This window comes from Cnephaeus nilssonii (genome assembly GCF_951640355.1).
Source record: "Cnephaeus nilssonii genome assembly, chromosome: 9".
NCBI classification, from domain to species: domain Eukaryota; kingdom Metazoa; phylum Chordata; class Mammalia; order Chiroptera; family Vespertilionidae; genus Cnephaeus; species Cnephaeus nilssonii.
The window spans coordinates 16,011,672-16,033,823 of NC_137080.1; the positions used below are offsets into that span (position 1 = coordinate 16,011,672).

A 22,152-nucleotide genomic window follows, 5' to 3' on the forward strand; every position below is an offset into this window, starting at 1 on the left:
AGTAGGAAAGCATGAGTCAGAAAAAAAAGTAAGTTTGAAGCCTAGCTTCATCCTTAATAAAAATAACTTTTGCAGATATATATTCATGCTCAGCCTCATTTTTTTTCTATTAAATAAGCATAGTGATCCCTACTTCTAAATGTAGCATTTACTAGGCAATGAATACACAAACTTCATTTCCTTTTTTTGTAATACAGATTGCCTCAAATTTATCAATTAGTTGCAAAACTGTACTTATTCAAAATTAAAGCTTTATAAAGATTTTACAGAGAAATTTTTCATTAATTAGCATTTCACTTCATACCCAGTATTGGGCATTCTCAATAACTAAAAAATGACTATGAAGTCCATCAGTAACATTAACACTTGGCTCATCTCTGTCTTGCTACCATTTTTTGGTCATTTCTCCAGGGAATGTTCTCTTCCAGAAAATGAATGAAGAAAGAAAGGACATATAACTGTATTAGCATCTCTCGTAACAAATTAAACCAATATACATTTTGAACTATGGATTCAAATTAGATTGGGCTCCCAATTCAATTCTGTTGACAAGTTAAAAAGTCCTTGGTGACAAGCGCAGATGCTGTCTAAATCATAGTTTCTGAAATGACATTAGTACCAGAGGTGGGTTGCATATGTACGTGAGTTAATGACTGGTAGTAAAGGTGTGGAACTATTCAGGAGGACATTGCAGTGTTCCTTCAATGTCTCCAAGCCTTCAGTATCATCTGAACCTCTGTGCCTCCATGGCAATTAAAAACCCACATAAATGTGCTTTGAAAACAAATGACCTGGTGGGCTTTCGGTGAGTGCTAAAATGGCCGTAACATCTCTTGAAATAGCTAACATGTTCTTTGCCTCCCTAACTCCCTAGAGTGAATGCAGATCACTTTTCAAAGCTCTAAGACAGGAAAGGAACGCTCACAAGATGGAAAACATTCCTGCAGGGAGGGAACAAACGGGAAGGTGAGAAATCAGCAGGAAAAGCTGCCTGGAGGGGTTTCCGTACATGGAAACCGATAAAGTCAGTGAGAAGTTGATCTTTCATCATAGTAACCAGCTGAGAAAATTCTGCCTTGAGCATCTGCTTGTGAGGGTGTGCAAGAGAGGAGAGCGGACTCATTTTGCCAAACTTAGATCCCACTCAGCAGATGGGTCCTAACATTAGGAGTAAAAAAAAGAAAGAAAAAAGGACTTTTGAGCCTGGAGGTTCAATTAACTTGAATATAGCATGGAGGCTTCTTTATTGAATTCTTTTTTTTTTTTCTTTTCCTTTCCTTCTTTTCCTTTTATCCGCTCTCCCTCCCTTCCTCCCTGCTTTTCTTTTTTCTCTTTTAGATGATTGCAAGGACCATCTTAAAACAACTTTTTTTTTTTTTACATTCCAGATGCAGACTTTCTTCACCAGCCAAGAGTTAATATACATTTCTTGAGCAGGAAAGGTGACTATATTGGGGCTTAACATACTCCTTTACTCATAAAAAGAAAGCAATTGGCCAAGATAATATTGCTCTTGAAGTGCTAGGTATAACATTGTAATGTTAAAAAAAAAAAAAAAAGAAAAGAAAAGAATGGGGTTAATCAGAAAAAGCTTCTTAGAAGGAGTAGCCCAAAGTATTAATTCTAATGCAGAGAGATATACAGGATGTTAATAGGGGGTGTTCGGGAGAATTTCATAAGAAAGCGACTTCAGCAACAATGTTCTGGATGCAGACAGTGCAGACCAATTGTGCAATAATATAGAACATTTGTCTCAACTAAGAAGGCAGTCAGTATAAGATTTAGAAAAGTGAAATACTGGCCTTCTGGGGGAACACAGACCAGAGAAACCCATTTCAGGCTAGAAACAATGAAAACATAGTGTCAATGAACTTTAAATAGTTTACATTAAATTTTTAGTGAACCTCTCTACCTAATGGGAAGAGACACATTTTGGTTTAAGAACTCTAGCTTTTAGAAATCTATATACCATCGGACTTTACTCATCTGATTTTAGAGCAATGGTTGTAATGTTCACCATGGTCACAGAAATATTTTCTTAAATCTTTTCTTGAATAACTAATGACAGAAACCAGGCACTGGAATCAATATTAGTGATGGTGTCATACTGAGTTTATGACCCATGATCAGTCAAATCTCGGTTACCCATAGTTGAATATTCTAGAAGAAAGGAGGGCATAAATGTATACTTTATGGTCCATCTACTTCTCATTAGTTCATCATATAGTAGCATGACTCGCATCTTTGGATTTTAGAGCTGGTAGATATGAACTTCTTTATGTTCTGGGCTACATTTCTATATATGTAACCTGTTAAAGTGTATTTGTGATTTTGCTTATCTTTTTAAAACCATATTTTCTCAGCTCCTTGTTTTTGGCACCTTGAACAACATGATTTGCTTTCACTGATTCATATGATACCAGGATAAATTTAGCATTGGGGTTTTTATATGTCTAAGCAGGTTTGCATAGATCTATGAATGTGTTGATAGAAAAAAACAAACCAGCTGTATTTAGGGTTAGAATATTAAGTTCACCAGCAAGAAATAAGCCATGAATGATGATGCTTTTTAAGAATTTTTCAGGGTTTCCTATGACTTAACCCTTTGCACTCGCTTGCTTTTTTCTCGATTCCTGCTACCGATGCTAACCTTGTCAAGTCACACTCAACATCTGAGTGCAAAAGGTTAATATCCACATGTAGATATTAGCAATGAGATATAACACAATGCTTTCTGATGACATTTTAAACTTTAGCCCAGTGTATATGGATTGTAAATAAATAAGAGTTTATTGGAAAAAAAATTATTTTTGGTGTTAAATACAGCCTTACTCACTATCCGAACTCCTGCCTCCTTAGCTGATTACAGAATATCATTCAATCCGAGAGTTTCCTAACTATTTATTCTCAGTCCTGATAACCAAATATAGGTTTTACTAATGTACGTATTTTAACCTCCCAGAGAATTTTTGTTGTTAAAAGTTGCTTCTTTCAATTAAATGTGCTTGCTTGGCATTCCTCTAATGTCATCACCAGATGTATGTTTTAAGGTAAAGTGAATGCTGACTTGTTCCCATTCCTACTCTGAGAAGGTTGAAAGCAGTGGTCCTCGTCCGAGCGTCCCTGGACCATGATAGAACTCAGCAGAAGAGTCTGGGCGACGGAGGTTAAGCCTTTGGGTCTTACAGCATTTGTATCATCTCCTCCATAATGACTGTTGTTTAATTCAGCATCTGCACTGGACTCCTCACGTTTCCTGCACTGTCCACTGCCGTGCTACAGGAGACTTTATTATGTCTATTGTAATTACTCTTGGTTCCTGGTTGACCATGCCCTTTTCCTGTCACTGATCAAACATCCTTCAGTAAGATAGGTGTTTGATTTAACATTTAGGTCTCTCCCAGTCTAACCCCAGCTTATCATTCCAAAGCTATTTTATACTCCTTCTTCTTACAAACTCTCATCTCATAAAATAAAGGCTATTTACAGGTCCATAAATCTACACTAATAAAAGAGAAAGATGCAATTTGACTGTACTTCCGCGACACCCACCAGCCAATGAGGAGTGAGTATGCAAATTAACCCAACAAAGCTGGCGGGTTAATTTGCATACACAGGCACCCAGCAGACGGGGGCGGGACAACTTGCGTCATCGCCAGGGCGACGACACAGGCATTTCGCACCGCGCCAGCCGCTCAGGGCCTCTGGGCAGCGTGGGAAGGCGGAAAAGCAGCTCCGGGTGGAGCGAAGGCAGAAAGGCAGCTCTGAGCCGGAGCAAAGGCTGTGCTGGCAGCCAGGGTAAGGAAGGCCCATTCTGCACGAATCTTTGTGCATCGGGCCTCTAGTATTATATAAGTAGTCTTAGCTCTACAATTTGTATTATTTGGTCCATTCTACTTAAAATGTTTCCCCTCCCCAGGCTGATGGCCTATCCAAGCCTGGCCCTTCTTTCTGGCCCCAGCTAGAGTTCCCACTTCTAGGGGCTGTGTCACCTGCATTCACAGGCATCATGCTCTCCAAGGACCTGTGCACAGATTGCCCACACCTCTCATTACGTATTTGACCAACGCTTTCTCTTTATGTTCTGGGCTACATTCCTATATATGTAACCTGTTATATATATGTAACCTCGTACAGTTACATTTTATCTTTGTATCTTGTCCCCCAGAGAGACAATAAGCCTGTGATATTAGTAATAGCATTTTCTGTCTGTTCACATCATTACGACCTGGTAGAGTGTTTTGCATATGGCATATGAATAATTAATATTTGTTAGTAACTATGGTGATGACTATAACCTAATTGCCATTTACATAGAAGTGCAGTTTCTAGCCTTTTAGATAGTAACTAAGCAGCCTAAAAATGGGACTGTATCAATTTTCAATAGTATTATTCCAAAAGAATAACTAAGTAGTAGACTACTCCAGAAATCTAAGAAAATATTTCAGATTTTTAAAACTGGCAACTCAAAACTTCTCACTCTCACCCTCCACCTTCTAAACACTGCAATACAGTCTTCACTGCTTACTATCAGAGCAGATATATGTATGTATGCTCTTCTTCAAATGCCATAACCTGTGAAAGTAAATTTTAGCTTTTTATTGAAATTCTGAGGTGTTATTAGTATCATTTTCTCATTTACTTGTCAATTTTTTTTTATCAAATGCGTATTATTTGTTGAGCAATTAGGCTTCTTGTGTTGACCTGAATACATATAGCCCTTTTCAGAAACCACATTTTAGTGCTAATAACAACTTTCATGTAACACATCAGACCCTGTTATTTTGAAAAATGACATGACCAAAAATGGGGTCCTTTAATCTGAACTTTTTGAAGGCTTACTAAAAGAGATGAAGAAATATATTGACACAAAAATTTTTTGTCACTATACTAATCTGAACAAATAATTATGAACGTTTTCTTAAGATATGAAAGTTTTTGAATCTTACAATTCTGAGCCCATTTGGTGTGTTTTTCCATATAAATCCACCCAGAATATACAAGATTTGGTTTGTGGTTTTCTGCCTTGTTTTGTACTGTTGAGATTAGTTTTTTGTCTCAAAAGCCTGTACTATTTTGAAATCAAAATTATAAATATGTGGGAATTAAATAATGTATTGGTTACACATGGAGCAGATCACACTCAGGAATTTTCTGTTGAATTTAATAGCGGACTTCCAGGAGATCTTTTTATTGTCTGTTTTACAACCAAGAATTTCTATTTTGTGGTTAAAATAAGATACACCTTGTTAACTGATAGTCATCGGTGCCAATTTAATACCAACAGGAACCCCCAATTTGGGATGTGGTGAAGAAGGAAACTTTATGTAGTGCAAACAGCTCATGGTAATACAGAGTGGCTGCGAACCATCACGGCTGTGGAACAGCTCTTCAGTGGTCCAGCCAGGAAACACGATCTTCAGTGTTCCATAGAAAGTATGCTCTCCGCCGAAACCAGTTTGGCTCAGTGGATAGAGCGTCGGCCTGCGGACTCAAGGGTCCCAGGTTCGATTCCGGTCAAGGGCATGTACCTTGGTTGCAGGCACATCCCCAGTAGGGGGTGTGCAAGAGGCAGCTGATTGATGTTTCTCTCTCATCGATGTTTCTAACTCTCTATCCCTCTCTCTTCCTCTCTGTAAAAAATCAATCAAATATATTTTAAAAAAAAGAAAGAAAGAAAGAAAGAAAGAAAGAAAGAAAGAAAGAAAGAAAGAAGAAAGAAAGAAAGAAAGAAAGAAAGAAAGAAAGAAAGAAAGAAAGAAAGAAAGAAAGAAAGAAAGAAAGAAAGAAAGCTCTCCTACCTAGCGGAGAACTGGGTTATATAGACAGAAATCCCTGCTCCTGATCCCTGATTGGTCAGAGCTGCACAGCTCTGATTGGATGGGGAAAGCCTCAGTCCTATTGGTTGCAATAGGACTACAGTAGCTACTTTGTAAGGGCTGGTTCCAGTGACAGAAACACAGTGCAGGCAGGCAGTTTGGAGGCCCAGAGGAAGGCAGTCTAGTGTGCAGAGGTGCAGAGCTGCTCCGTGAAGTGTGGTTCGCCTGAGGGGCACCTGTGCAGAAATGGCTGCTCGGTTCTGCTTTATGTTTTTGTTTTTATTTGAGCCCAGGTAGCCACTAGGAGCCCTTCTTAGTCCTCAGGATTCACAACATGCACAAACACGCAGACTTTTGTTTAAACGTCTACAAGAAGTAAGTGAGAATATAAGATTATAGCATCTAGTTAATGATTGCTGGTTGAAGATACGCATCTACATTTTATTATGAATTTTTTGACTTGTTGAGTAGTAAATTGTATTTGATGCATTCCTTTTCCCCATTTTCTTCCTAGAAGACATTGGTCCATGTGCTATTGGTAGCTCATGCTTCTATATGTGATTATAAGCTCTCTAAGTACAAAATCTATGCCTTTTATTGCATTTATAGCTAAACATGTACATGCTGAACTTTGTCTAATGAGTTGTTGACTTATTTTCTCCACCATGCAAGAGTTTGCTAATTATATTTCTTAAGAAATGTTATGGCTAATTTTATAGTTCAAGTAGACAAGATTGAAAAGACCCTGAGAAAATTTACTAACATAATAGGAATGGACAGGAGAAAAAAGTAGTATTATGTTTTATTAAGTAAAGGTCTTACAAATGTTAGTATTGGTGATGTTATATTAACTTTTGCTAAATTGAAATATAACTTTAATATTTAAAATGGGCAAAAGGTAAATATTCTGAGGGAGAGGAAAATAGATTTAAAATAAGATGATCTTTAAAAAAGTAAATAAAAGAAGATGATCTTCACTTGACAAAAGAGTTAAAATTACCACCTTTGTAATACAAGTTGTAAGAGGTAAGGACTCTTCATGTTTACAATTAATGTTAAGCCGCTGATAATTTTACTAATTTTTTGTAGCGTAGTCAGGTTAACTGTCATAAGTAGAATTCATAGGTACATCATTTTCAGGGAGAACTGATAGTTTTACTTTAGATGATATTTCTACCTGTAAAATACAGTAAGGATAGGGGGAAAACCCACATTTCCAAATGGGAAACTCAGAATAAGTCAGTCCAAATAAGCTAACTAACATTTATGAAGTAATTCTCATCCTTATAAATTGCCTTCTTGCAGGAAACAGACCTTATCCTGACTTTTAATATTTCAATGCACCGATCTTGGTGGATGGAGAATGGACCAGGATGTACGGTGACATCAGTGACACCTGCCCCAGACTGGGCCCCAGAAGACCATCGCTACATCACGGTCTCAGGGTGTTTTCTGGAGTACCAGTACATAGAAGTGGCTCATAGTTCCCTCCAGATTGTCCTCGCAGTAAGTGTTGACAGACAACCAGTCTTTTTAGTGCTTCCAGAATTGTTTTATTTCTGTGCGATCTCGGTGCACGACAAATGGACTATGCAGGTAACACATGGCTATTTGCTTTTTCCTAATTAATGCCACTTTTAGTAGGGATTTTGAGGTTAAGCCTTGCCCTGGACTGAGTATGCTGATTCTTTTCAGCAGTAAATAGAAGTGGCATCTTCAGCATTTTACATAAGAAATCCAGCCAGTTTAGGTTTGATTATTTGGCTTTTGGTAGACTGTTCCAAAGATTCTGAAGGGAAGATCAGAGAGTTTTCACTATGAACATGCTGCAATATCCAAATTTATAAGATTTCAGAAGGTGTTCTTCCTCTCAGCCTGGGCTTCTTTCTGTGTGTACTCTTAGTCCCAAAACGCCTTCTCCATTTGCCCTATCTTCTTGCTAGATTTCCCCCAAGTACCATCTATCACCTTTTTATCCCTCCCCCACTTTCAAAACAATTCAGCTTTTTTTAAATTGAATTCTAGTTCTCAGACAATCATGCCCCCCTTTTTTACAGTATTATACTGGTAAAGAACTCTCCTAAGTCCTTTCTATTGTGTATTTGTAGAACATATTTGCATAACACATACCTATGTTACATAAAGCATATTATTTTATATTGTATCATTATGACAAAGAGATAAATAAGATAAATAACATACACGTTTCTCAGGAAAAACTTTTACTAAGGCTAAATGAATAATTTGTGGGGTTCATATAGTTAAGTCAACTGTATTATATTTATTACATATCTATAGGTGCTGATCCACATATATTTTTCTCAGATTCCATGTAGATCTGCAATTAATGTGCATAGTCTTAAAATTGTTAATAACAAATAATACAAGTAGGGTATGCTTTTTACTTTTTTTCAGTTAATTACTTTGGGAATTATAATTATCTCACAATTCTTAATTAACAAGACAGAGTTCTGGGTAGAATGGTATCAGTTAGTTTACATAAAATTCTTCTGGAATTTCAAAAAGCTGTGTGAGCATGTGTGTATTCAATTATATAACTAACATATATATGTGTGTGTATATATATATATATATATATATATATATATATATACACATAGATAGATAGATAGATATACATAAATATGACTAATCCAATTATATAACTAATATATTCACTTAATAGATTTTTTAAATGAGGCATATACATATATACACAATACACATATATTTTCATTTGTATATGTGTTATTAGATATTTATTTTAATAGGCTAAGTATGCTGTGCTAGTAAGCACTTTCCAAAATCTCTTATGACTAAAAACCACAAAAGTTTATTTTTCTGAGTCAGCAGGAGGCTCTACCATTACTGTCAGTAAGGAAAGGAGGCGGTAGAGCAGCCGCCATGAGTCATCATGGGTTGCCATGCCAGAAAGCAAGCTAGATCTGGAGGCAAAAAATGCTCCTCTGTGGGAGGAGAAGCTCATTGTTCACAGTTTATTGTCCAGAACTCATCCCATAGTCCCACCCAGTCACAAAATGGCCAGAAAGAAGGGAGAACTAGAAATACTTAGTTAAGTATAACTAAGTATAAATCATTTCCACATTTTGAATTATGTTCTTAGCTAATGTGTTTGAGTGAATTCCCTGGAAAAGTCCAACCTGAGACACTTCTTAATAAACAAACCTTTCTGGAATATGTTTGAACTCTAACACTGTTCATTTTGATCATCTTGAAATAAAGATTAGTTAGATTGGATGGGATGGAAGTAGTCATTTCATTACTTAAAATCCATTCAGATGAAGTATTCATTTTCACATGGGATAAGTAAAATATTTCTGGTTTCAGGAGACAGATAAAACACCTTCATAAACGTGTTGGAGAGAGGTTGTACATAAAATATTCCTTCAGCTGGAACTTCCTTTTGTTCTGTACCCAAGCATTTTGGAAAGCTTCCATTTATGTGTCAAGGATGCTATAAAGACAGAGTTTATATGCATGGGTAGTTATATTTTAGAGAGTTAGTTGAAATAATGTGTGTATGTGTAGTTCACAGATTTATTAAACCTCACGTAAAATTTTGGCAGACATGTAATTTTCTAAAAAATACATTTGGACATGGGAACATATGTTGAGGTTGACATACTGCCCAAAGAAAAAGTATTTTTACCATAAGTAAAAACCATCTGTACAGGCAAAGTGGCTACAGTACAAAGACAATGGATGGAGTGTCCCTAAGAGCAGATATAACTGATATTTCAAGCTACTGGCTCTGAATTCTGTCTACATTGCCCCCAACAGAGTGGAGAAATCATTTGAACAAGCTATCACAGGATGTGTCATTTTTACCTCTCTCCTTCCCACCTCTTCTTCTGTCTAGGGGGCGTCTTCTTTTGCAATGCCAACTGTGGGTCACCTGAGAGTAATTTAGTAACAGGGTACCCAAGCCAACGGCTAGGAGGCGTTTCAACAACCTTTCTGTCTTTGGGCTTGCTTTTGTCTAGTCAGCCTTGGGCTGAAAGTATCTGTTGTGCAGAAAATTTAGCAGATCTTCATTAGTTTTAGAATGCAAATCAAAGTGGGGTTTATCTTGAACAATTTGCTTGGCCTAGTTAATGGATCCCAACTACATTTTCCTATATTCATTCTGATCACTCTGCTGTCATGATTAAGAAATGAAATGATTTGTGTTGCCCAAATCATCCCCCTGACAACCTACTGTTCCATTCAGGCCAGTCCAGTGAACACTGCCTGAGTGCTCGGCCTCTGCTGGTATCCAGAAAAACAAATGACAGGATCCCTAACTTTGAGGAGGTCACAGTCTAAAATGGGGTGAGGTTCCGAAGGATTCAAACCAGGTGCACTTTTCAAGGATGTGATAGACAGAAAATACAGTTTGTGCATTTGTGTGGCATAATCTTGGCATCTGAGTTCCAGCCTGCTTTTTGTAAAGTCAGCTAAACTCTCACTCTTCTCATTGTTTTCACCAGCCTTTGAACCTGCTGTCTCTTCCAGGATATCTGGCTTAGATCTGCTTTCATAGAATGCTGCTCCTCCAGCGATTGCTCTTGATTAACTCCAAATCTCTCCAGTGCCTTTCCTCCACCTTCACTAAGCCTTTCTTTCACAGACTCCTGACCCCTGGCACGCCTGTCACCCCGTTGTTCAGTTTTCTGCCAATCAACTCCTAGCTGATTTTGAAATTAGCATTCACAAAGCCCACAATTTGCATTGCACATACATAAGATATTTCTTGTCTACAGCCAAAGGAAGAGGAGTTATCCGCATAATTGGGAAGAGGGGTTATTAATCACACAGCTTCCAGCGGAGCAGAAAGGACTGCCAGACACCGTAATGACAAGCCAGGTGTGAGACTGGGAGCTCTCTCCTCCTCCAGCAGCCTTGTCTTCTAGTTAGTATCAGACATCACATTCAAAAGGGGTGCAGGTGTGCACAGTTTCAATAAAACCCAAAATAAAAACAACCCACACTTATAAAATAGATCAAATAAATATGTACGGGGAGAGCCAGGGAGGAAATCAACTACAAGGATGGTGGCGTGCACCCTACAAAAATTAAGCCGATTTCTTCAAATGTGGGACTGCAACTGCATGGTTTACAAAACGTGTTCGTAGGAATTGAATCATTGAACGTGTAACAGTCCTGTGAGGGCAGCAGAACAGGTGAAAAGCCTTTCCCAAGATTTCTTAGCTAGTAAATAGGGAGGATGGACATGCTGACCTACGTTTTTCTCTGCCACCAACAATAGGAAATGTTTCAACCTGTATGCCAGCACCAGCTGATGTGTAATGGATCCCTGAAGCCGCCCAAACTCTAGCTCTTTAGTGGCAAAGCATGACATGATTGATTAGCTATGTCTGCTATGAGTGAGGGGAATGGAGGTGTTTGTGCCTTATATTTGGTATGCACACATTAGACCTCACTTCCTATAACCAACACAATGAAAAAGGGAGGGTGTTTTAAATGTAGTAAATGAAGCTTTCACACAAAAACATTTATTACAATAACTAAAGTTACTTTATATTTTAAAATATATGTTAAGATTCCAAATAATTTATTAGAAAACAAAAACAAATGCTCAGTCCCTCTTTTCTCTAGCTACCTTCTCAGGACCAATACCTCTACATTTAATATAAACTTCTCCAACCAAAATTGCTGGAGTTGATTCCCTTTACTTCCTTGATTTCTTTAACTTCTGACACACTTCTACATTCTTATTGTTTAATCAGATTGATTATTTTTTTAAATATATTTTATTGATTTTAGAAAGGGAGAGGGAGAGAGATGGAAACATCAATAATGAGAGAAAATCATTGATTGGCTGCGTCCTGCACGCCCCCTACTGGGGATGGAGCCCACAACCCAGGCATGTGCCCTTGGCTGGAATCAAACCTGGGACCCTTCAGTCCACAGGTCCACGCTCTATCCATTGAGCCAAACCAGCTAGGGCTAATGAGATTGATTATAAATAGTTTTAGGAGATGAGCAGAGGATATTGATAAAAATGTAAATAAGATCACTCTTTCCCACAGATATTAAACTTGGCTTAGAAACAATATACAAATTAGCAGGGAAGTCATAGAAGACTTTAGAATAGGTTCCAATACCTGGTGCTGTCCACACGTTCACTGTAAAGTTCATCCTTCAGTGATATTTATTCCCTATTCAGAAAAATGTGTACCTTGTAGTGTTTATAAAATTGTGGAAATCCTTGTTCAACAGATTGTGGTACAAAATTTTAAAGATAAAATATGTATCTTCAAATGGATAGAGTCACTGCTGTTTTCAATTATTTCCAGTTACTGATAAATATTTGCCGTTCGGCCTGCTGAGACTTGCTAAGAATACCATTGGTAAAGAAATTTTCAAAACTTGGAATGCCTTTATCCAAGTGGATTTGGGGTTGTAGTTGGGAATGGTACATGAGTATTTCTTTGGATGTAGCTGATGTGTGTGGTATGAATGAGAGGGAATGGCCTTATTGCTCACATTTCACTTGACTCCTTCTTCAATCTGGAAATGCTTATTCACAAAGATTGGATTATCAAATATTTGGGTACCAATTTTCATGTAGCTTAGGATATTGCTATTAGAGCAGTAAATAGTAAATTGATGTTGTGAACTTGCATTGTTTTATTAAAGGGTTAAGTGAGGAAATGGCATGAGCTGATACCCAGCTATTTTGCTGCATTCTGAAGTGATGTGGTTGTCATGTGGATATTTGAATCAAAAAATTAAGACAAATTTTTTAAAAAACAAATAAGTTTGATTTGGTTGATTTATTTCACAGTGAAAAATAATTTAAAGTTAAAGAAAAAATAATTTATAAGTTATTGGTTTTGCCATGTTTATAAACAAAATAAGCCCTATCTTCAGCTGTACAATTTGATAAAATACACTCAAAGCACATGATTTTGTAAAAATTTACCAAAATATTATGTCAACTAATATATTGAAATTAAATAATATTTTAATATTCCCAGCACGTTTTATATAAATCAGATTAATCTAGGTGCCTTTAAGAGAAAGAGTTAAGAACATAATTATTGGTTGTTGATTATGTCCTGGTAGTGATTTTAGTCTATTTCCAAGAAATTGCTGTTGCAAATTGGGCAATTTTCAATTCTTTGCTTTTTGTTAAAATTGAAAAAAAAACCTAATAGATCTATCAGTTGGTATATTCTTTGAAATATTCTTTAGATAATTATGTAAATTGTGGCACACAAATTAGAATTTGCAGGAGGTATATGACAGCATTGTAAAAAAAAGTCTCTAATAGTTCTCTATAACAACATTTTCCTGTGCTTAAGCCTAAAAACAAACAAACAAAAAAGAATAGAATTCATGCTGAACTCTGACTCAGTCTAGTACTAACAAGTAATGCATTTCAAAAACATATTATTTTTATACCTAATGATTTTGATCAACATTTGTGAAAGACTGTTTTGATCAATTGTGTGAAATCGTAATTGTGACAACCCAAATAATAACATATTTTTATTTTCTCACCAAAAAAAGATAAATATGTGAGGTGATGGATGTGTTAGTTAACTATTAATTTTGCAATCTATCTTTATAGCGGATTGCCATGAGGTACACTTTAAATACAATTTTATTTTTCAATTATACCACAACAAAGCTGAAAAATGTTTTAAATGTCAAAAAAGAATATATTTTTAACAAATATTTTATGGACTAGGAAAGAAAACTCATACTTAAGTTTATACATCTTTAATTTAACACACACACACACACATATAGTTGTTGCAAAGAACTATGATAGAATGATTGGTATAAAACTTTCAAACAAATAAACATTACATTAGGAAAAACTTCTGTGGAAGTAGTGGAATAGAAATACAAGTTCAAAAAGAAAAGGAACTCTATAAAATTTATGATTATTATAAAAGAATATATACATGTGTTTTTAAATGAAATAAGGTGAATTTTAAATCACAGTGGCATTCAAATTTCATTAGATATATTTAAAAGATTAACTAATATCTCTTGAAAAGTATCCTATATAATAAAAGCCTAATATGCTAAGTGTCCAGTTGTCTGGTTGTCCGTTCAACCAATAAAAGCATAATATGCTAATAATATACTAAGGCCACTCAATCGCTCACTATGATGTGCACTGACCACCAGGGGGCAGACAGTTGACCAGTCGACCAGTCACTATGACATGCACTGACCACCAGGGGGCAGACACTCCACCTGGTAGGTTAGCTTGCTGCTGGGGTCTGGCTGATCAGGACTGAATGTGATGGGCCGGACATGCCCTGGAGCCCTCCTGCGGTCCCTCCCCGGCCCTGATCATGCACCAGTGGGGTCCCTCAGCCTGGCCTGCACTCTCTCACAATCTGAGACCCCTTGGGGGATGTCAGAGAGCTGGTTTCAGCCCGATCCCACAGGCCAGGCTGAGGGTCCCCACTGTGCACAAATTCATGCACCGGGCCTCTAGTTAATATTTATAATATGCCAAAATAAATGGCCATTTTGCATTTAAACTAAGGATGAAAAAGTTTCAAACATCAATTTCAAATGTACACAGTTTACAAGTAAATTTTAGAAATTATTTCAGAACATATGGGGCTAGAGATGCTTAAAAACCACTACTCTAGTCCTTAATGCTGGCTAAGAATAGAAAGTAATTGCCTTTTTAAAGGATTACCATAAACATGACCTGCTTCTGGAAATTTTGTCTCCTTAGACCTGAGGTTGGTGCAATTTTCAAAATTTTCACCAGAAATATGAGTGTCTTCCCTTTTTTAAAACTACTAATCTCTCCGTTGTCCTGAGTTGCTCAGGAAGATGATGCTATAATACTAAAAATGGTACCACAGCTCTGGTTGCTCCATCAGCTCCTTTCTGGGCCTGAGAGTCATTTCCCTTACAGTTCTGCAGGGTCCAGCCAATCGCATAACTAGCCCGCCATCAAACACTGAGTCTGTTTCTCTCCTGTGTCTACTACCTATCCACACTAAAGAGTGAGGTGGTTTAGAGCTGCAACTGAAAAACTTGAGTCTTCTCATGCCTAGTTCCGTGGCCACACTATACAACAAGTTTCCTCCTAGGACAAAACTACTTTTCTGCCTGTGATGGAAATGGGCAGAAGGACAAGCACTCGGCTTCTCCCCTAGCTCCTGTGATGGTTCAATACCTTTACTCCTTAGTTTCAAATATTGTACACACTGCACCTACTCTAGTTTTCCTGGGTACTGAGGTGCACCGACATACTTGTCAAAAGGTCATAACCCAATAAATGCAATAAATGTGACTTGTCTTTCTGTAACATCAGAATAGTTTATATAAATATTCACAAAAATATGGGAAGAACCGAACCACAATTGTGAACAGGAGGTTTTTCCAGTGACAAAGTTACTGAAATAGGACAATGAAGATGGTAAAAAGAAACAGGAAAGGATATTTTTTTGGCACAATTGAATACCACAGAGCATATAAACTGTGTCCCACAAACTAATTTTAGAACCCTAACTGGACTTATCCCTAATTAGTAAGAAATAATCAAGATTCATTGGTACTTCTAAAATAGGCACATGCTTAACTTTATAAACATTTTCAATTCCTCTAGATAATGACAAAATCATTGGAACACTAAGTCTTATCCACAGATGTCAATCAAGTTTTGGTAAAAGTAAACCCTGAACAATCAGTTATCATGTCCTTTATTTTATTTTGCTTTATTCCTGAAATGTGCCTTATAGATTGGTGACTATTTCTGTGAGTTCGTGTGCAAGTAAGCAGGATGCAAGAACTTGAACAGTCTCTAAAGATAAATTAAGTTGAAGAATTTTTTTTTCTTAATGGTCTATGTATTCCCTACATGCAACTTAGAAATATAAGGTAAAATATTCACAGTCAGGGAGTAACAGTCCGTAAATCTTACACTCAGCTGTATAATAAACTATTTTGTAATTATGAACTAAATGAGATAATGTTTAAGAAATTACCTTGAAAACAATAAAGGTGGCATTATTTATTTTCTTAACTCAGTTTCTTCTGCTGCTCATTGAGAATACTATTTTATTTTTCAGGTTAATTCACAGTGCTGTGCAAAAATGAACTAAATCCTGCTAAGTTTACTTACTCCCAAGTTAAAACTGTGATTCCTAGAGTCAATGTGATACTATTTAGTCTACCAACACACTAGCCTACGCAGGGGACATATATCCCACATCTACTATTATGCATCAGTGGGCAGTATCTGCTTATGTGTATGTACTGTTTAAAGTGCTTGCTTACACCCAAAGCGTAATATCACTTGATCCATGAGAATGCTTGGAAACATCATGGAATAAAAATACCAATACATTTAAGGTGGTGGTGAGGATTATAGGCTACAAGAGATCACTAATAATTGGGTTTTTCTTTATTAATGTGAGATTTAACTGGAAGTTCTCTGCATAGACTGTTGTTCAGTGAACCATGCACAATTCCATTTCTTATTTTTAATTCGATAATTATGAATTTGTTTCAGAATAAAATAGTAAAGTGTATTAAATAAGTTATTTCAGAAAGAAAGAAATCCTATATAATAAAAGGCTAATATGCAAATTGTCCCCTTGACCAGAAGTTCAACCAGGGGGTGGGGCCAGCCGGTCAACTGCCTGCAGCCCCTCCCCCCAGGCCGGCCCAGCCCCATTGGCCCCAATTGGGGCAGGCTGGCAGGACCCAACCCATGCATGAATTCATGCACCAGGCCTCTACTTATATATAAATATACTAAAATGAGCTCTTGGCTTTGAACAAAAGGTTACCAACTTCCTCTTTTAGTACATAATATACCTTGTATTTGGGGATATCTTTTCAGTCACAATCAATTATATATATATATTTACATTTATATATATATTTACATTTCACATACTGTTCTTCATCTGCACAACTGGTAAGAAACATGGTAAGACAGTGGCATAGTCACCTGGCATCATGTTACTCCTCAGACAGAACACATCAGATGTACCTTGTTATTTTTTTTAGGGCAAGTGTGTATATTTTCTGTAACTTATGTCACTTGCAAGCTGAACCGATGAGGTGTCTTCTCTCTCTCTCTCTCTCTCTCTCTCTCTCTCTCTCTCTCTCTCTCTCTGTGTGTGTGTGTGTGTGTGTGTGTGTGTGTGCGCACACGCGCGCGCGCTGTTCCTGGGGCCTGGTCACAATATGCCACCACAGTGGGGGCAAATCACCTTCCTCTCCGCCAGCCACGGGAGGGGGGTGCAAAGCTTCGGTGTAGGGACCACCAACCATGGTCTCCAGGGGTGGGAGGAGGGGGGGGAGGGGTGTTTCCTTCTGGAGCTGCTGCTTCACCTCTCGCTCCCAGCTCTCCCTCTGCAGTGTCTTCCAGTGCTCTCTCTCGGCAAAGTAATCAGGATCATTGCCCTCTCAGAAGGAAGCCGGTCATCTAAGCACCACTCAGAAACCTTGTAGCACTCACATCTCTCATAGCAGGCACCCCCAGGAGAGTCAGGGAGGATGTATGGCTGAGGATGCTGATGGGGCCGGAATTCATCCGCTGCCTCCCTTGGCAGCTGGGTGGCCTTCACCATATCCTTTTCATTCCTATGGTCTTCAAACCGAGCTCTCATCAAGCAAGCAAAGTCCTGCTACTTGTCCCTGTGGACACACCACGACTCCAGGTGGCACCGAGCTTGCTTATTAAGCCGTGACACCTTCTACTGGTGGCTCAGGTAGGCCTCTGGCTCCGAAAATGCCAGAACTGCCCTCTCAGCTTCACCGCTGCAGCTCCCAGGAAACAGAAGGCTCATGATAAAAACATTTTCTAAGAAATAAATCTTTGTTGGCAACGTTCTTGTTATAGGAACTTCTAAACACAGTGATAGTTATAATAATGGTAGAATGGGATAGCATTTTCAAATAATAACAAGGCATTCTCAAAGGAAGGATGTAAAGATGATTTATAATGACAGCTATAATATAGGAATAATGTATTGTTTAGCGTGTTATACTTCAGTGGAAAAGACTAACAATATGCGCAAACATACTTAAGCTAAATAGTGTTTACACAGTAGAAGAAGAGCCATCTGTTGTTATGCCCAGAGTTCAGGGTCCCCAATAATCAACCACCAGGGAGCCTTTTCTCCGATGCAAAAGCAAAGAGTCTTTATTCAAACCCGGGTTTGGCTCCCAGCCTCCTCCTGACGCAGCAGTGGGGCAAGAGAGAGCGATTCCCGGGGGAGCGATAGTTTATAAAGGGTTGGTCATTTGGGTGGGCTTAGGGAAGTGACGTGGGTTACAGAGATTGCTTAATTTGGACTGAGTCTACTTCTCTACACTCCTATTGGCAGGTTTATGCAACTGTTACATTCTCGCGGTTTTCTAAGAAAAGGGAGTCATATACATAGTTACACAGGATGGAGGGTACAGTACATTTTGTGCTGGCCTGCTCTGCCCTTTCACTGTAATATTCCTTCTGTACCTTTTGCTTGTACCATTCCTATGAATAGGATGTTCAACTCTACTATTCTCAACCCACACATTCTTCTACACAACTCGGTATATGATCCCTAGACCTCATTATTCTCTTGCCTATTCCTGTCTGTGGGGCATCATGGCTGTGTTTGTCCAGGCTCTGTCATTCATGCTTCTGATCTTTGTCCTGATTCCCACACATTCTTAAATTCCTCTCAAGCAGTAACCCTGAGAGTCAAGGCTACATCATTTTACCCTTATATGTTTATCACTTATAACCTTCTCTGAACTTCTCTGAATACAATATTATATTTTATTATACTTAAACTAGAAGCCCGGTGCACAAAAATTTGTGCATTCGGCGGCGGGGGAGGGAGGGGATCCCTCAGCCCGGCCTGCACCCTCTCACAATCTGGGACCCCTCGGGTAGGGTCCGTAGGCCTTGCCTGAGATCAGGGCCTATCGGGGCTTTCCTTCCCTGGGCTGTAGGAAGCTGGCCCCACCCCCGCCACTGCCACTGCTTGCCATCTGTGCAGCGCTGTCCCCCCTCCCCTGCCACCGGTGGCCTCCCTCTGCAGGCGACAGGCTGGGGTGCAATGGCTTGGCTGGCCTGGGCCTCTCTCTTTCTTTGCTGGGGATAGGGCCAGCCCAGCAAGGGGCCGTCTGACTACCTGATCTTCCCTAACCACTTGCCTGCCTACCTGATCACCCTTAACCGCTGGTCTGCCTACCTGATCACCCCTAACCACTCTGCCTGCCTGCCTGATCACCCCTAACTGCTGGTCTGCCTACCTGATCACCCCTAACCACTCTGCCTGCCTGCCTGATTGCCCCTTACTGCTTGCTTGGGGCCAGCACTGACTTCCGGTTGGTCAGCCTCTGATCGTTACTGGTCATTATGACCCAGGGTTTTTATATATTAGGATGAGTCAGCTCTTTGTCACATGATTATTTTGGTTAATACTAATTGCAAATATGGCTCCAAAGTCAAGGACTGAATTAGAGAGTGTCATAGGTCCAAGGATGTTTTGAGTTTCCTTATGTCTTTTTTTATTCTGAAATGTCTGCAATGCTCTACCTTCCTTATTGATTTTCAATCTCTCCACCTCTTAAATTTGATCTGCTTCTTATCAGCAACTTTATAAATGCCAAGCATTACTTTTACCTCTCACTATCCAATGTCATCCAGTTTTTCATCTTTCCTTTTCTTATTTCTTTTCCATACTTCATGGATTTCTGCATCATAAAATTGTAGGTAAATTTTCTCTTTCTTAAGTTTCTATATTTTACAAATAATATTTGCTGTATTTCGTGTCATTCTAGCCATCCTATTAGTCACATGCCACATTTAGGTTGGTTTAGTCCTAATATACTATTGTAGGTTACAATGAAAATCAATTTTAAGAGAAATTATACCGCGAGATATGGTAAAGTTCCATATCAGTGATTCAATAGTTGTTCATGGATTTATTTTAGCAATGTGCTTATTTCACAAATTTAGGAAAGTCTGTATTGCTTACAAATTAACAGATTAGAGAAATGTTATTAAAGGATTTAAATGTTATTAAATTCTGCCCTAGCCAGTTTGATTCGGTAGATATAGCATTGGCCTGTGGACTAAAGGGTCCAGGGTTCGTTTCTGGTCAAGGGCACATGCCCAGGTTGCAGACTCAATCCCCAGTAGGGGGTGTGCAGGAGACAGCTGATCAATGATTCTTTCTCATCATTGATGTCTCTCTCTCTCTCTCTCTCTCTCTCTCTCTCTCTCTCTCTCTCTCTCCCTCCCTCCCTCCCTCCCTCCCTCCCTCTCCCTTCCTCTCTGAAATCAATAAAAATATTTTTTTTTAAAAAAAGGAAGATGAATTCTGAAAAGATGGTAAAGCATTGGTCAAAACCAAATGAGAAAATGGCCACTTAATTACGAGTCTGAGATCTGAATTGGAATGATATAGTCATGTGGTGCCCACACTTTCTTTGATACAAACATATATCTTAAAAACTTCAGGGTGCCTGTGGTACTTCATCTGGAACTAAGTTAGAGAGACCATATCACAAAAGTGGAATGGATTTATCTCCTGGCAAAATATTACAACTATCTAATAGGCTACCCATAACTTATTGCCAGGACAGCATGTGAATTGCTATCTTCTTACGCATTCAGGAGCCTCATTAGCAACTGGGCTTAGGGGGATTAACAGTCTTGAACAAACCCAATTGGCTAGTCATTCTACATGTTCTTGAAAGTCTATCTCCTTCCTTGTAGATGAAACTGCGCTGTATGCAGAACATACCCTTCTTCAGCTATTAACCTTGCACACATGTTTCACTTATATAGAATTAACACATAGACTCGTGCCCATAGAGAAGGTTAATTTCCTTTTCTTATTTCAATTCATCACCTATTGGGCTCTGTATTGCAGGCCAAGGAGCTCTCCTCGGACCTACTGCTCCTGGGAGAGAGGCCAAATTGGAATGAAACAAAGCCAAACTAATCATTCAGTTAAAAATACAATCAGTGATTCAGTTAAATCTGTTAGACACCATCACTTAACAGTGGGTGGAAGTTTGCAGTTTTTAAATGGTAGCTTAAGATTGTATCGATTCAATCTAAAGATTAAAATGTAAAGCAATTTTATTTCTCCATACTGTTTAACTGCTTGCATTCATTCAGTCACTAAACAAGTATTTGCTGAAAGCCTCTTCCTGCTCTCATGGAATGTAAATTTTTATGAAAAGATATATCTATATCTATCTCTATATCATCTATCTTTATCATCTATACCTATATCTATCTACTGTGCCCCACATAACTGCTCTACTGCAGAATAAAGGAAGACAAGATAAAAGAGCTACCATAGAGTGATCAAGGAAGGCAACTCTGATAGGTAATTTTTGAGCCAAGTTCTGAGTATAATGAGAGCTGGGCCATGAACTATTTGGGAAAAAAAGAACATTCTAGGTAATGGATAGTAAGGGCAGTGAGCTCTACTCATGAGGGTGGATCTGCAGCTCTGACCATGTGCAATATGGTCACCAGACTGCAGCCAATAAACACAGGTCACCATTCTCAAGAGCAAGTCAGCTTGCCTATATCTCTCTTCCTTCCTCTCTCTGCCTTCAGTCTATTTAAATCCTCCTCTTTCTTTAAATACTCAACATGTTCCTTCAGAATCTTGTCATTCTCCCACTCTTTATTTCCCACATTTTAATCAGCCTTAAATTTATTTTTTAAACTTTTTAATTCACTTTGCCTTATTCCATTTATCTGTTTCTGTCCACCTGTTACACCAGATGGTGAGCTTACTGCTCCCCTTCTCAGGCCTGTGCCTTCCTGTCCTTTTCTCCACCACTGTTCTGATGAAGAGCATCATTCCCATTTTTGAAGGTTGAAATCATCACATCATCTTTACTATTCTGGTGCCATCTCTCCTCCCATACAAATAATCCAAATGCATTGCTATGACACTAAATCTTAGAGAAGCATTAGTTATTTGCTGGCTAGAAGCCAATGTTTTTCAAGGTTTCTCTAGAAAATTCTTCCTAGTGTTAAATTTTACTTATTTATATATTAGGTTATAATCTATCACAATTTCAGTGAAGTTAAATAATGTTTTTACAGTAAGTTATGCCTTACCAAAGGTTGATTGGCATGATTCATTATCATCAGTGATCCACCTCAGTACCAATTAGTTCATATAAACCTTGCAATTTGGGGGAGTGTTTTCTTAAAGCTTCATTCAATGAGAAAAGTCTAGAATAATAATAATGAAAATATAATTTTGTATACAATTATTTTAACTATAGTGTAGACAATTTCACACATAGTTATTGTGCTGTATTCCACAATTCTTTCAAATGA

General features: G+C 38.2%; 1 protein-coding gene and 1 pseudogene across 3 annotated transcripts in view; one reads left to right on the forward strand and one right to left on the reverse strand.

Moving 5' to 3' along the window:
- The window catches only part of NKAIN2 (sodium/potassium transporting ATPase interacting 2), a gene marked incomplete at its 3' end in the record, with an annotated part of 783,638 nt that overhangs the window by 644,842 nt on the left and 116,644 nt on the right, over positions 1-22,152 (forward strand). For both annotated transcript variants that reach the window (XM_079781273.1, XM_079781274.1), the window contains exon 4: positions 7,125-7,325. In XM_079781273.1, the coding sequence (XP_079637399.1) occupies positions 7,125-7,325 (201 nt within the window). The remainder of the gene's footprint in view (positions 1-7,124; positions 7,326-22,152) is intronic.
- Positions 13,146-17,629, reverse strand: LOC307105364 (NADH dehydrogenase [ubiquinone] 1 beta subcomplex subunit 9-like; annotated as a pseudogene). Its single transcript has 2 exons — positions 16,992-17,629; positions 13,146-13,151 (listed from the first exon to the last, which is right to left on the reverse strand). The product of its transcript is annotated as an NADH dehydrogenase [ubiquinone] 1 beta subcomplex subunit 9-like (transcript).